A 16316-nucleotide genomic window follows, 5' to 3' on the forward strand; every position below is an offset into this window, starting at 1 on the left:
TGTAAACTGCTATCGTGCACTGCAATTTCACTCCAAAGATTAATTACTGTGTTATATGGGCAAACTAGCGGTAACTTTTCAGCTAAAAGACAGTAAGAGACCCCTTTAACAATCTCAACTTTGGGAGCCACACAAAAACTGTTAATGAAGATAATTTACATTAATGTCCGAGCCTTAAATAATGTATGTTTTATTAAAGATCATGGCATACCTTATAAAAAGGGGGTGATTATAATAAAATTGATGGCAATATAAAGGACATGATTTATGATACCAAGGCTTGAGAGGGAGGCCTTTCTTTGGCTTCATTGATTTCCAGTGCATTTAACATGAGCACTACTACACCTTGCTTAAAGTGAACAGCTAACCAAATGAAACCCATGATTAAACTAGGCTGCTAATTATTTTTCATCAATCATGTACAATTCTGAGTTCATTGTGATGCCCAAATAATGCCTGGGAGTTTGCAAATCTTTCACATGAATTTTTGAAAACAGTAGCTTTCTACATCAGGTCAAACAATAAATGCCCAGCTCACCGATCATTCACATTCAGAATCCTTCCTCTCCTCTCTAAAAAAAAATGGAAAGGCTTGGGAAGAATGAAAAAAAACTGTGATTGGCGAAGTTTTACTTTGTTGTTAGCTCACTAACTCAGCAGGTTGAGCATCAGTCTATCAATCAGATTGTTGGAGGCTCAAGTTCCAGAGCAAGGTGCTGATCATAGAGAGCTTCCCCTACCCAGCAGATGAAGCCCCATGCTGTGGAGCAGCTGCTCAGTCTTGCAGGCAGAAGCAGCATAACGGGCATGAAATTGGTCTATGCCAGTAGCAGGAAACAGGCTCGAAGAGAATCAACAGCCCGTTTTAAACCATGTCCAACTTTCTTTCCCAGCTGCCAATTCACTATGAGTCTGATTAACGCTACTGGCATGGACCAATTTCACCCTCCACATATTCAGCTGCGCCCCCCCCACCCAATATTTATTCCGCCTGCCAGTCACAGGAGAGACGTCCACAGCCGAGAATTGCCCAGTCCTCCCAGACTATGCCTCCCAGTGGCATGATGGGAAAAATTCTGGGGTTAATTGAAATAATCAGAATAAATCAATAACACAAAAATCCGAAGACAGAATCATTACCAGAATGCATTTCCACTATATTTGCAAGCACTTGCCCTTTCCCACCTACCCGGTTTGGACTTCTTCATTACATGTGTATGGTTAGGGAACATTCCAGCTGGATCATGCTCTGCCAATCTCTCTTCTAGGTCCGACTCTGGAATGGTTTGATAGCCTGAGTTGAAAACAAAGAACTATAGTTACTGTCGCTTTGTGGAGATTCACATTCCTAAATGTGATTGAATAAAAAAAAGGCACTGGGATAAAGTGAGGCCCGTGTGATGGAGATGGAACAGTGACAGCGCATGTGGAACTGAAGGAGCAAGTCCCACCACCAGGACTCCCTTCCAAATGTTAATCTCTACAAACAATAATGATAAACTCCGTCACCTACTTGATTTTTTTCCTCTATTGTTTTTACTATCATTGAAACATTGAGTGCAATATCATTGTTGAGGTAATGCAGTTCAGGATGTTCTGATGATTAGAGTAAATGGGAAAGGAACATAGCAGTCAATACCAGGCCACAAAAAAAATTCCATCCAATACTATAACTGCAAAAGGCCAGTAGAGGAGTCATTTAAAACGTTCGGGAGCCATGTGGAGTTGAACACGAGGATGAATGGAAGACGGTTAACTTGCTAAACGACTGATGCTTGAAGATTTTTACCAGAGGACACAAACAAGGTACAATCCTGCATCAAACACCTATCATGTGTGCTCTGCCACTTGGTGTTAGTGAAAGAGAGATTCTAGAAGGGCTAAAAACCAGTACATCCCCCGGGACCGATGAACTATATCACAGCACACTTAGAGTGCATTCCTGAAACACAGAAAGTCGGTCAACATGGGAAAAGATCCGGCAGACTGAAAATAGGCAAATGTAGTTCCCATATTGAAGAAGGTTGCGGAGCCATACCTGGCTAGTATAGACTCAATGGTCAGAAAATTAATTGAATCAAGCATCAGAAACAAAATGGAAGAGTGCCTGCACGGCAACCCAGTAAACGAAGGACAACAGGGCTTTGGAGGGGTAGATCTTATCTGACCAATCTCACAGCCTTATTTGAGGAGGGTAGATCCCAGATTGATGGGGTAAAGCCATATGACATGACGTACCGCACACTTGGATAAAATACTAAGCGAGAGGCTCCTTCACAAACTAAAGTCAGTGGGTATGGGGGTAATACATGAATATGGATTAGTAACTGGTTAAAAGGAAGGAAATAAACACCAAGTCACAAGGGGAACTAGGCTGCAAGATGCAGGGGGAAGTATTGAGTGGGATGTTGGGACCACTCCTGTCTGCAGTAGAAATGAATGATGTGGATCCAGTCTTAATGCAGGGTGGTTAAATTTACTGGCACCAAGCGAGAGGGATATTTGGATTCAGGCAGCAGCAAAAGAGCTTGACAAGATTTGTACTTGGGCAATCAGTGACAAAAGGAATTCAGGACAGGGAAACTAATTTAAATGGTTAGAAAATCATGCGCAGCCTGTGCCTGAATTTCTAATATGCACTCATGGCGGCGAGGGCCCCTGCGGGGAGGGCAAAGTTGGACAGCTACCCCCGACTGATAAGCTACACCACTCCGCCAGCTGAAATCAGCTAACTCAGCACAGAGCGGAGATTGAACCGAGGACTTTCTTCACCTCTAGGGCTGTTGTAGGGCAGTGCACCTACTCACCCGAGGGAGCCTGTGGGTATCCCCTACACGAGGCACCAGCCACAAAATTCCAACTGCAGCACAGCATCTGAAAATTATATTTCAGTTCCTGCCATTGAAGCACGTTCAAATGTAATTTTTATTGCAGAAATCCACATTATTGGGCCACAGAGGCAGTAAATCACAATATAAATCCATCCTGCTTTGAAATCATAATTGCAATGTTGCAAAACAAAGTTAGGTCCATAAAGTTTGCTGTTAATCATAAATGATGACACATCATTGTTTATATGTACAAATAGAACAAAATAAATACCACTCTTTACTGTAGTTACTGGCTGATTCAACTTCAGACAAGGGACTTGAGTTTACCTGTTTTCAGCTAATTTATTGCTTTCCAAGTTGAGTGACGAGACAGGGACAAAAACCTTCCTATCTAATTTACACACATTTATAGGTTATAACTGCACAACACATTAAATCATCAATCACAGCTAAGCCTGGCTTTCCCCCCTTTGTCATACCAGCAACTATTCTGATTATGTAAGTTCACATTTGTTCTACGCCAGATCAGAAATAAAACAGAGAGAGCACAGGCAAAGATCGTAATATGAAGAAACTTTCTGTATTTCCTACATGAATGAGGTATAGAAACATAGAAAATAGGAGCAAGAGTAGGCCTTTCGGCCCTTCGGGCCTGCTCCGCCATTCAAAATGATCATGGCTGATCGTCTAACTCAGTACCCCGTTCCCGCTTTTTCCCCATATCCATTGATCTCTTTAGCATTAAGAAATATATCTATGTGCCTGCAGCTGTTTCGTGGGTCCGTCTCGTGTAGCCCTGTCTGTGAGGATATGCCCAATGAGATGGCAGCATGGGGACCTGATGTTTCCCAAGATACCAGGCCCACCAAATTCAGACGAGCGAATCAAGCAGCATCAGGAGCCAAAGTGCTGATTGTTCCGACTTCTGGTCTCATGTGGCCTGTTCTGAGCTCCACTCGAGAGTCAGGGGGTAAACGTTTCATCCTCACTGCCTGACAGAGTTGATCACCCGCCTGCTGTACAGCCTGCCCTGGCCGGTGAAGACATCAATTTACTGGACAGTAATTCAGGGGTTACCTGGAGGGTCTTTTGAATGCAATGTACGTATGTCGTCCTGGGAGAGCAGGAGCAAGACTAGAGAACAGCAAGTCAGTGGAGCTGAGAGGAGCCATAAAATTACTTCAATACAGTACTTCAAACCAAAAATCAATTTTATGGAAGGACCAGAACTGGGTATTACCAAGATATTACAAAGTCCAGTGCGTAACGGTTCTATTATTCTGGAATTCCCTCCCTAAACCTCTCTCTCTTCCTTTAAAGCACTCCTTAAAATCTATCTCTTTGACCAAGCTTTTGGTCACCTGTCCTAATATCTCCTTTTGTGGCTCGGTGTCAAATTTTGTTGGATAATCGCTCTTGTGAAGCGCCCTAGGACGTTTTACTACATTAAAGGTGCTATATAAATACAAGGTGTTGTTGTTGTTGTATTTCACTTAAACAGTTTCAATCTACAGGTTTTTTTTAAAACTGGTCTCACTAGCCATTCTTTCACACCACTTCCACTCACAAGTATCATCTAATTTATGGGGATTGATCGAACCTTTCTCCCAATCATTTTACTCATGCCCACTTTTTAATTAAAATTAACAGTTGAAAGCACTGCCCCTCGTGATAATTATCACACAAAGAAAGTTTTCCTGAACTCAGTTTGCTGTTAGAAAAAGGTATTGCTTAGAATATCAGTAGGCATCATTATAAATCAATATCGCCATTTAGAAAGGTCCGTACATTGTATGGCTAAACAAAGATCACTGAATGCCATACTTAAAATGAATTTTGATAACTCCTTTACTTATACTAACCAAGATGTATTTTTTTTTGATTATTTCAGTTATTTGTAATGTATTTACAACTCTTGCTGAAATGTACTGACGCCAATTGATTCCCTGTGCAAAGAGTCACAAGACATCCCTGGGATTGGACGACTTCAGTTCTGAGGGTAATCTGAATATACTTAGACTTTTCAGCCTTGAAAGGGGGCTACAGTGGCAGGGCATCACAAGGGTACACCAGGTACTAAATGTTACAGAAAAGTTAAACCCAGGGCACTACTTCAAATTAAAGCATCACAGGACACGGGTATGGTGGTGTAGTGGTTATATTCCTGGTCTAGTAATCCAAAGGCCTGGACTAATAATCTACGGAACACAAGTTCAGATCCCAACATGGCAGTTTGAGAATTTAGGGAAGGAAACCTGCTGTCTTTACCCAATCTGGGCCTATATGTGAGTTCAAAGCCACACTTAACTGCCCTATAAGCAGTTCAAAAAGGTCCACCAATCTAGGGCAACAATGGATGGTCAATAAATGCCGGCTTTGCCAGCGATGCCCACATCCCAAGAATGAAAAAAAAGAACAAGCAGGCACAGGTTCTAACTTGCGAAAAGCAAACATAATTGATATTAGGAAGTTCGTCTTCACACAAAGATTGATCAACACATCATATGGAGGCCCAGATAGCAAGCAAAATTCCTGGAATCAATTCATAAACTGTTGGATGCTTTGAGGGGGAGAACTGTAGTTTATTTCTGGGTGGATAAACTAAACTGAGTAATCAACTGGTGAATAATCAGTGCCTCTGATCCCCAACCCAAGCCCCATTGCTTCCGTGCTGTTCATCCAGAGGCATCAGCTATATTTACATTTTTTTGGCTCATAACCTATAGCTCTCCCCATGTCTCAACAAGAACAACGCATAGCAAAAAAGGAAGATGGCAGCCTACATTCCACTCCTTCCTGAGGCTCACTCTTTTAATGACTTGCTTTTCCCTCTGCAAACAATCACTGCAGGAGGGGAGCAGAAGAAGAAAGGAGGAGGTCACACAGCATAAAAGGAGCTTCCTTTGGTCCCTGTGTGAGCGCAAAGAACAAACTAAGGTGGGTTTGCATCAAAGGGGAAAATATTTTCATTGTCAGGGGCAGTGCGCCAGCCTACATCGACTTTGGAGGGACAGTCACCTCCATGTCAGAAACATCTCTGCTAAAGCCTCTTGCATTAGGGCCTGGATTAAGCAGTTGGTGATGAGTAAGACTGGTATGCAGCAATGGACTTGGATGCCTAGAAAAACAAGGAGGCTGGCACGTCATGTTGCCCTGTGTAGGTGCCTCCAACACCCTGAAAGCAGGAATTCTGATAAGAAAATTCTGAGGTTTCAGACGACAGCTCCTGGAAGACATTAAATGGGGGCCGGAACATGATCATTTCAGTCATAGGTTCATGATTTGGTGTCTACCTTGAAGAGGTTGCTAAGAGACAAGCAGCTGTTAGTGAAGCCTGCCAGGGCTTCTGGAGCACAGTGAGTGGGAGGAAAGGGCCATGACCTCAAAAGCACTGAATGAAAGAAAGAAATGTGCATCTGCAGTGGAGCCTTTGCTGTGTGGTGGGTCCAGGAAATGATAGCCTCTTACATTGGAGACAGACTCCTGCTACCATCTGAATGTGAGGACTCAGCTAGCGAAGGAGGGGAGGTAAGAAGGGTGTTTCCAGTGTGCAGGATGTTCAGAGACTTATCAGAGTGCGCTGGGCTCGTTGAAAAAGTGGATGGGGGTTTTTTGTGCCCCAGCACCGTGACCAGGAGTCCACCAAGCAAATATCCTTGGTCCCCTCCTATTCCTCATCTACATGCTGCCCCTTGGTGACATCATCTGCAGATATAGAATCATAGAATGGTTACAGCACAGGAGGCCATTCAGCCCATCGAGCCCGTGCTGGCTCTTTGTAAGAGCAACCCACTTTGTCCCATTCCACCGCTCTTTCCCAGTAGCCTGACAAATTTTTTCCCTTCAAGTATTTATCCAATTCCTTTTTGAAAGCCATGATTGAATCTGCTTCCACCACCCTTTCAGGCAGTGCATTACAGATCATAACTCGCTGCGTAAAAACATTTTTCCTCATGTCGCCTTTGGTTCGTTTGCCAATCACCTTAAATCCGTTCTTGACTCTTCCGCCAATGGGAACAGTTTCTCTTTATTTACTTTATCTCAACCCTTCATGATTTGGAACACTTCTATCAAATCTCTTCTCAACCTTCTCTGCTCTAAGAAGAACACCCCAGCATCTCCAGTCTATCCACATAACTGAAGTCCTTCAACCCTGGAACCATTCTAGTAAATCTTTTCTGCACCCTTTCTTAGGCCTTCACATCCTTCCTAAAGTGGGGTGCTCAGAATTGGACACAATACTCCAGTTGTGGCCGAACCAGTGTTTATAAAGGTTCAACATAACTTCATTGCTTTCGTACTCTATGCCTCTATTTATAAAGCCTAGGATCCTGTATGCTTTTTTTAAACTGCTTTCTCAACCTGTCCTGCCACCTTCAAAGATTTGTGCACATATAGCCCCAGGTCTCTCTGTTCCTGCACCCCCTTTAGAATTGTACCGTTTAGTTTATATTGTCTCTCCTCATTCATCCTGCCAAAATGTATCACTTCACACTTCTCTGCATTAAATTTCATCTGCCATTTGTCCGTCCATTCCACCAGCCTGCCTATATCCTCTTGAAGTTTATTAATATCCTCCTTATTGTTTATTACACTTCCAAGTTTTGTGTCATCTGCAAATTTTGAAATTGTGCCCTGTACACCCAAGTCCAAGTCATTAATATATATCAAAAAAAGCAGTGGTCCTAGTACCGACCCCTGGGGAACACCACTGTATACAATTCCTTTAGTCCGAAAAACAACCGTTCACCACTTCTCTCTGTTTCCTGTCACTTAGCCAATTTCATATCCATGCTGCCACTGCCCCTTTTATTCCATGGGCTTCAATTTTGCTGACAAGCCTATTATGTGGCACTTTATCATATTAAATGCCTTTTGAAAGTCCATGTACACCACATCAACCGCATTGCCCTCATCAACCCTACCTGTTACCTAATCAAAAAACTTAATCAAGTTAAACACGATTTGCCATTAACAAATCCATGCTGGCTTTCGTTTATTAATCCACACTTCTCCAAGTGACTATTAATTTTGTCCCGGATTATCATTTCTAAAAGCTTCCCCACCAAGGTTAAACTGACTGATCTGTAGTTGCCGGCTTTATCCTTACACTCTTTTTTAAACAAGAGTGTAACATTTGCAATTCTCCAGTCCTCTGGCACCACCTCCATATCTAAGGAGGATTGGAAGATTATGGCCAGCACCTCTGCAATTTCCACCGTTACTTCCCTCAGCAACCTAGGATGCATCCCATCCGGACTGGGTGACTTATCTACTTTAAGTACAGCTAGCCTTTCAACCACATCCTCTATCAATTTTTAGCGCATCCAGTAAATCAACTACCTATTCTTTTACTGTGACTTTGGCTGCATCTGTCTTTATGAAGGAAGAAGATGCTAAGCACTCATTTAGTACCTCTGCCATGCCCTCTGCCTCCATGCGTAGATCTCCTTTATGGTCCCTAATCAGCCCCACCCCTCCTCTTACTACCCGTTTACTATTTATATGCCTATAGAAGATTTTTAGATTCAGTTTTATGTTAGACGCCAGTCTATTCTCATACTCTCCCTTTGCCCCTCTTATTTCCTTTTTCACTTCTCCTCTGTACTTTCTATATTCAGCCTGATTCTCACTTGTATTATCAACCTGAGATCTGTCATACACCCCCTTTTTCTGCTTCATCTTACTCTCTATCTCTTTCATCATCCAGGGAGCTCTGGCTTTAATTGCCCTACCTATCCCCCTCGTGGGAATGTACCTAAACTGTACCCGAACCATCTCCTCTTTAAACACCGGCCATTGTTTGATTACAGTTTTGCCTGCCAATCTTCGATTCCAATTTACCCGGCCACATCCGTTATCCCACTGAACTTGGCCCTCCTCCAATTTTGTATTTTTACTCTAGATTGCCCCTTGTCCTTTTCCATAGCTAATCTAAACCCTATGATACTCTGACCACCGTTCCCTAAATGTTCCCCCACTGGATCCAGCTCATTCCCCCGAACCAGATCCAGCAATGGCTCCTTCCTTGTTGGGCCAGAAACATACTGATCAAGAAAGTTCTCCTAAAATTCACTTCAGAAATTCCTCCCCCTCTTTGCCCTTTACACTATTACTATGCCAGTCCATATTAGGATAGTTGAAGTCCCCCATTATCACTGCTCTAAAGTTCTTGCACCTCTCTAATTTCCCTGCAAATTTGCTCCTCAATATTCTTCCCACTAGTTGGAATACATCCAGTAGTGTAATGGTGCCTCTATTGTTTCTCAACTCTAACCAAATAGACTCTGTCCTTGACTACTCAGGGAGATCTTTTCTCTCCATCACTGCAAAAATCTCTTTAATCAATACTGCTACCCTCCCTCCTTTTTTATCCTTTCCTATCTTTTCTGAACACCTTGTATCCAGGAATATTTTGTACCCAATCCTGCCCTTTTTTGAGCCAGGTCTCCATTATCACCACTACATCATATTCCCATGTGGCTATTTGCATCTGCAGCTCACCAACCTTATTTACCATGCTTCGTGTATTTACACACATGCACTCTAAACCTATCTTAGACCTTTTCGTATTCTCTTCATCTTATCCCACCTAATACTGTACTATCTATTATTCTAGTGCTATCTGTCCCTCCCAATCCTTTACGCACCTTGTTTCTCCTTTCTAATGCTACATCCTGGTGCCCACCCCCCTGTCAAATTAGTTTAAGCCCTATCCCACTGCACTAGTGAACCTCCCCACAAGGACATTGGCCCCAGCTCTGTTGAGGTACAATTCGTCCGTCTTGAACAGGTCCCTCCTGCCCCAGAACTGGTCCCAATGCCACAAGAATCTGAAGCCCTCCGTCTTGCACCATGTCTCTAGCCACGCATTAACCTAATTTATCTTCCTATTTCTGTACTCACTAGCGTATGACACTGGGAGTAATCCAGAGATTACTACCTTTGAGGTCCTGCTTTTTAAACTTCCTCCCTAGCTCCTGAAACTCTAACCGCAGGACCTCATCACCTCATCCCCTTTCTTTCCTATATTGTTGGTACCCACATGGACCATGACTTCTGGCTCTCCCCATCCCTCCGCAGGATGTTCTGCGCCCTCTCCGCGACGTCCTTTACCCTGGCACAAGGGAGGCAACACACCGTGCGCGGCTCACGTCGGCGGTCACAGAAACGCTTGCCTGTCCCCTTGACTATCGAATCCCCTATGAATACTGCATTTCTACACTTCACTGTGCCTCCCTGTGCAGTGCATTGCCCCATGATGCCATGCTCAGGTCTGCACTCCTTCGAGGTGTCGTCACCCTCACTGGTATTCAATGCTGAATACATTAGAGTGAATACATTGAGAGTGCCACACACCCAGAAGATTCCTGCTCTGCCTGCTTCTGCCTACCCATCAGGGTGGTCACCCACTTACTATCCTGAACTCTTTGTGGCTGCAGGATGACCACCTCATGGAACGTACGATCCAGGAAACCTTCAGCCTCCCTTATGCTCTGCAGTGACTCCAGTCGCCCCCCAACCTCAGAAACCCTCGGCTTGAGCTCGAGCAACTTGAGGCATTTCCTGCGCATGTGGCCCTCCAGGGCACATGAGGCGTCCTGAAGTTCCCACATTGAGCAGGAATTGCAGGCAATGAGTCTTAACTGCCTGTCCATTATATTTAAGAGACCTTTTTTTCCTAAACTCCCTTTAGATATTCAATTATTACTAATTTACTTACTGTACACTTACCCCAATCAACCTGCCCTTTTATTCTGGGTCTCTCAGAGCTCATTCTCTCTGTTCACTGTAATGTCACTCTCTCTGTTCTTAGTGAATGGGGCTCCTCCCCTGGTGCTCAGCACCACTTCTCTCCACTAACTAACCTATTTATTTATAGATAATTACTTTTGGTTTTTTTTGTTTATTTAATTTAGCACCTTCTTCCCCTCTATACCTCACTCCCATTCCCATTCTCATCAAATTCTCAAGTTCCTACTCGGTTCACAATCCGCTCTGTGCTTCAGCAGATAACCTTCTACTTTATACACCTTTTGAGAACAGCAGTTACAACTGCTCAATCAGCTTCCAGTAATTTGCAGTTTCTGATAACCGTTAACTAACTTGCAGTTTCTTTTAAAGTTCTACATTAAATTTTAAACTAAATTTTGATTTCAATTCACCCACTACTTTAACAGAGTCCCACTCTCACCAAATTCTCAAGTTCCCACTCGGTTCACGATCCACACTCTTTGCGATCGACTCTGGCCTTCAGCCCTCCTTCCCATGAGCTCAGCTTCCACATTACTTTGATAACACCCAGCTCTCCTCTTCACCATCTCTCTCGATCCCTGCTTGTCTGATATCCAGTCCTGAATGAGCCACAGTTTCCTCCAATTAAACATTGGGAAGACCGAAGCCATCGTCTTTGGCCCCCACCATAAACTCTGTTCCTTCGCCACTGATTCCATCCCGCTCCCTGGCCATTGTCTCAGGCTGAACCAGACTATTCGCAACCCTGGCGTCCTATTTGACCCTGGGCTGAGTTTCCAAGCCCATATACTCTCAATCACCAAGACCACCTACTTCTACCTCCGTAACATTGCCTGTTCCATCCCTGCCTCAGTGCATCTGTCACTTAAACCCTCATCCATGCCTTTATCACCTCAGCTGGTGTTAGTAATGGGTAACCTTTGCCTGGATAGTCTGCTAAAGTCACTTGTTAAAGTCAATGAGAGCAAAGTCTAAACAGCAATCTCCTTAAATGTGCAGCAAACTTTCACTTTTATGTACAGATTAAAAAGAATGGGGAGAGATACAACAAAACAGTTCATATTTAAAGAATTATCCCTCTGAATAGGCAGACGGGGTCTCGGTTTAACAATTCATCTGAAACACGGTACCTCTAACAGTGCAGCACTAGATTATGGACTTAAGTCCTGTGTTGGGGCTTGAACACACAACCTTGTTGAGAGGGCAATGCAACCTTGGCCTCTGCTGTGAAATCAGCCATTACAACTTATACTTATATTGCAGATTTACAGGGATTGGGTGCGAATATAAGAACATAAGAAATAGAAGCAGGAGTAGGTCATATGGACCCTCGAGCCAGCTCTGCCATTCAATAAGATCATAGCTAATCTTCGACCACAACTCCACTTTCCTGCTCGATCCCCAAAACTCTTGATTCCCCTAGAGTCCAAAAATCTATCTATCTCAGCCTTGAATATACTCAATGACTCAGCATCCACAGCCCTCTGGGGTAGAAAATTCCAAAGATTCACAACCCTCTGAGTGAAGAAATTCCTCCTCATCTCAGTCCTAAATGGCTGACCCCTTGTCGTGCGACTATGCCCCCTAGTTCTAGAATCTCCAACCGGGGAAACAATCTCTCGGCATCTACCCTCATAATCTTATATGTTTCGATGAGATCACCTCTCATTTTTCTAAACTCCAGAGTATACGCCCATTCTACTCAATCTCTCCTCAGAGGACAACCCTCTCATCCCAGGAATCAATCTAGTGAATCTTTGTTGCACCGCCTCCAAGGCAAGTATATTCTTCCTTAGATAAGGAGACCAAGTTACTGCAGGTGGCTGAAGGTGCAGTGAAAGAATTCGGTTTTGGAGAGTCTTTTGAGAGTGAGGGAGAGGTGCCAAGGCAGAGAGGTTTACATAGAGGGAGTTTCAGAGTGTGGGTGTGTGGTGGCTCATGACTCTGGTACAGATGGTGGAACAGAGAGAGTGAAAGCTTCACAGTAAACAGAAGAGCTGAGGGTGCCTGCTGAAATGTAGGACTGTAGAGGAGTGTAATGGCAGCAAGGAGTGAAGCTATGGACAGATTTGAAAAGAAGAACAAGAATTTTAAAGTCAATGTAGAAGTCAGCAGCGACTGGCAAGGGCAGGGATGATGGATGTGAGGGACTCTGCCAAATAGAATACGAGTCACCAAATTCTGGATGAGTTGCAGTTTGTGGAGCTCAGGAGGTTGGTGAGGAGAGCATTGAAGAAGCCAAGCCTTGAGGTGACAAAGGCAAGTGTACGGTCTCAGCAAAAGTGTGGGTGATGTAGCGATGTAAATGTGCAATATCATGGGACCGATGTGGGGTTTGAAGCTCAGCTCAAGGTCAAACAGGTTCAGCGTGAGCGAGCAGCTGGGAAGTAGGGTGCAAACGGTACCCAGGGACAAAGGTTCTGGCAGGAGCCGAATAGGTTGAGTGCTATCTTGCAGATGTCGGGCTAAAGAAGGTTGTAACTCAACTAGGACTTGATGGCCATCAGGCAGTCAGACAGCACAACAGCAGCTGTGGAGTTAAGGATGTGGGTGGGGCTGGGAGATAAAGTCAGCTCTCGTTAGTGACCATTGAAAGTTGAACCCAAGCTAACGAGTAACGTCACCGACGGTCACCATGTAGATGAGGAAAAGGAGAGGATCAAGGATGGAGCATTTTGGGTATGCTGGAGATGAGGATGCAGGAATGGGAGGAGAAACCATTGGAAAAACACTAACTGCATTGCGACGGGTAGGAATGGAACCTTGATAGGGCTAAACCCTGGAGGTGGAGGAGAATAGAGTGGTCGACTGTATTGAAGGGCAGAGAGATTGAGGAAGACAAGGAGGGATAGTGTGCCACGGTAACAGATCGGATACAGTAAGTGACTTTGATAAGAGCAGCCTCGACACTGTGGACAGGGCAGAAACAGGAGAGTAGAGATTGCTACTCTGCACTTACCACTGACATTTGGAGCTGTGACAACACCAAATATGAGCAATAGGCACAGAGTTGCAATGCAGTGACACATTTAATGACCAACTGGCTTCATTTGACAATTCTTGTCACTGTAATTGTGGAATTGCCAAAGTTTGGAAATAAAATAGGGAGTGTGGCTGGAATGATGAAATGTTTTACTCCATTAAAAAATTGCAGAGATTCACACTCTGAATTATAATAGGCTCCAAAAAGGCCAATAAATATCCCCAATGAGGTTTCAAAATTGACAATCTTCGAGAGGTTTCATACATCCATAGAAAATAAATTTCCTGCTTTAAGCACTCACACCCTCTTCAGTAATTTGTGAATCACCACTGCTAACTGCTTTTGTATACTACAATAAAAGGAAATGTTGGTTGTATCTGCAGCTTAGGTTATAACCAGCCCACATCCCACTGCACTCACAGTCTCATTGCCGATCTTTACAGGTCATAGAACTGTGTACAGAACTGTTTTTGAACTGTAAACTTTTGCTCATTTTCTCCGTTAACAGGCAATGTAATGTAGCACACGGAAGCTCATGGGAACTTGCTCAAGCCTGAGCATGCCACATGTTAGGGTGTAACAGCTGTCCTTTTTTCGTTGTTAAGTATTTTAAAACGGCAGTGATTTTAGTAATGATGACCAAACGGGAGAGGAAGTGAAAGTAGAAATAAAAATAAAAATCGCAAATGCTGAAAATCAGCCATAGAATAGAAAACGCTGCAAAATCACAGCGGGTCTGTCAGGATCTGAAAGGATCACATTTCTGGTGGAATCCTTTGTTAAAACAGGAAGTGAAAGTAGATCTGTGTGCACTGTGATTCTTAAGCTGGCCATAGAATATCATTTTCTTATTCCATGGGGTTAAAGGTCACACAAATGGTAAAAGCAGAGTCCCGCCTGACTTTGGTAGTTCTGAAATACAACTTGAATAGACCACCAAAAAAGGGACAGTGTCAAGAAAGCCTTTCATAACATGCTGAAAAGAATACACACCCTCCCTCTCCCTCAGACTGGAATACAGCCAGAGCAAGCAGCTTTTCCAGATGCTAGCTAATAAACAGTGTTAAAGAAGAGACAGTTTGTCCATTACTTTTTGGCAAGCGAAGTATGCAGTGCATGTCTATGCAGTGTGATCTATGCAATTCCTGTGCAATTGAATCGAGTTGTACAACACTCTATGGAGTGTATCTATCATAATAAATCAGCTCGAAAGAAGGTGAACTTCAGTTAGCAGATTTGGATGGAAATAAAAATTAACAGCCAAAAATTAAGAAAAATATTTAAATATTTTTCCTGAATGAAATAAAGGAAAATAGATTCTGTGCTGTTTATTTTTCCTTCTTCTTTTCCTTTCTGAGGTGTACTTAGCCTTGAATCAAATGAACTTTGAGTGGCATGTTCAGGAACTATGAAGGGATAAAATACATAGAGTTGCATTAAGTGCTGGCAGCTTAATTTCCAATTTTATGATAGAGTTTAAAGACTTGCAATAAATAAACATTAAGAGTAATAAAAATAAATGAACATAGAAATACAAAGCAAAATACTTCTCTTCACTTCTCCGGCTGTGCTCCGAATATGCTCTGCTTTAATGGAGGATAATTGTAAAATATCCCTTTACTCTTCGCATGTAAAATCTCTATAGTTATAATGATAATGGAAGACATGAACTCGGGTGGTGAACATAAAACAGAGCAGCTGTAGTTAAACAGAACTACATGGTACATATTAAAAACAGAGTACAGTTGGGAATGAGTCGCACAGAATTATAACTGACACCCAGGGGTGATTAATAGGCTGTAACCTCAGTCACTTCCAGATGATGTTATAAAAATCAATTTATAGCTGTCATCTGAACAATGTAATGAGGTTTCTGTGTAGAAATCACTCCCATAAATTAGCTATTTTTCACCACACCAGGCATTTATACTGATGCTGGTTCAGTTTCCATTTTGGGGTAACTGGTGTCCGTGAGCCAGATCTCCACATTTACTTTACTAAACAACTCTCGTATCTCAGCAACAGAATGGTAGACCCACGACTATTGTAAGGCAACAACATACATTTGTGGTTATGACTGTGTAAATTGCTCCATCTTCACTCTTGTGGTTTATCACAACCTCTAGAATGGCCCACAATTTTATAACACATTATGCCAACATTTATCATCAATGTTGAAAGGTTGTCGTGTAGCCAAAAACCCCAGTTAAATGAACCATTTCAATGGAAACACATGATGTTGGGCTACTCTCCTTTTTCCACTACACCCAAGACAGGTGCAAAACTTTTCCCCAGAACTCTTACATTCCAGACATCAACCTGTTGTTTTTGTTTTCACAGATGCTGATGGTTCTGTTGCGTACTTCCCCTATATTCTGTTATTAATTTAAATAATAACAGAAAATGCTGGAAAAGCTCAGCAAGTAAGGCAGCATCTGTGGAGAAAGAAACAAAGTTAACGTTTCAGGTCAAAGCCCTTTCGTCAGATGTTATTATTTTAGATTTTTAGCATTGGCAGTTTTCTTTTTCTTTCAGAAGCTGTACTGTGTTTTTTTTGAGGAATTCTTCAGCTCTCCTGAGGGCGGTTTTTTTTTAAAAACATTTGCTGTATTTAGTTTTATTGGATTAGTGAATCAGACTCTTGGTCCCTCCCATCCCACTGACTCAGATTTACGAACAGCATTTCATCATCAACAAGCAAAAACACCAGGAAATCCACAGTGGCCACATAATGAGGCCAATATTAT

The 16316-nt window shown here is 42.9% G+C and overlaps 1 protein-coding gene across 3 annotated transcripts in view; it reads right to left on the minus strand.

The window, feature by feature from the left end:
• Window positions 1-16316, minus strand: part of bbs9 (Bardet-Biedl syndrome 9) — a 439766-nt gene that overhangs the window by 159735 nt on the left and 263715 nt on the right. For 2 of the 3 annotated variants that reach the window (XM_067981843.1, XM_067981848.1), the window contains one exon: window positions 1190-1294. The exons of the other annotated variant lie outside the window; for it this stretch is intronic. In XM_067981843.1, coding sequence (XP_067837944.1) covers window positions 1190-1294 — 105 coding nt within the window. The remainder of the gene's footprint in view (window positions 1-1189; window positions 1295-16316) is intronic. 3 annotated transcript variants of the gene reach the window in all.

The sequence above is a fragment of the Heptranchias perlo genome, chromosome 3, assembly GCF_035084215.1.
Source record: "Heptranchias perlo isolate sHepPer1 chromosome 3, sHepPer1.hap1, whole genome shotgun sequence".
Lineage (NCBI taxonomy): Eukaryota > Metazoa > Chordata > Chondrichthyes > Hexanchiformes > Hexanchidae > Heptranchias > Heptranchias perlo.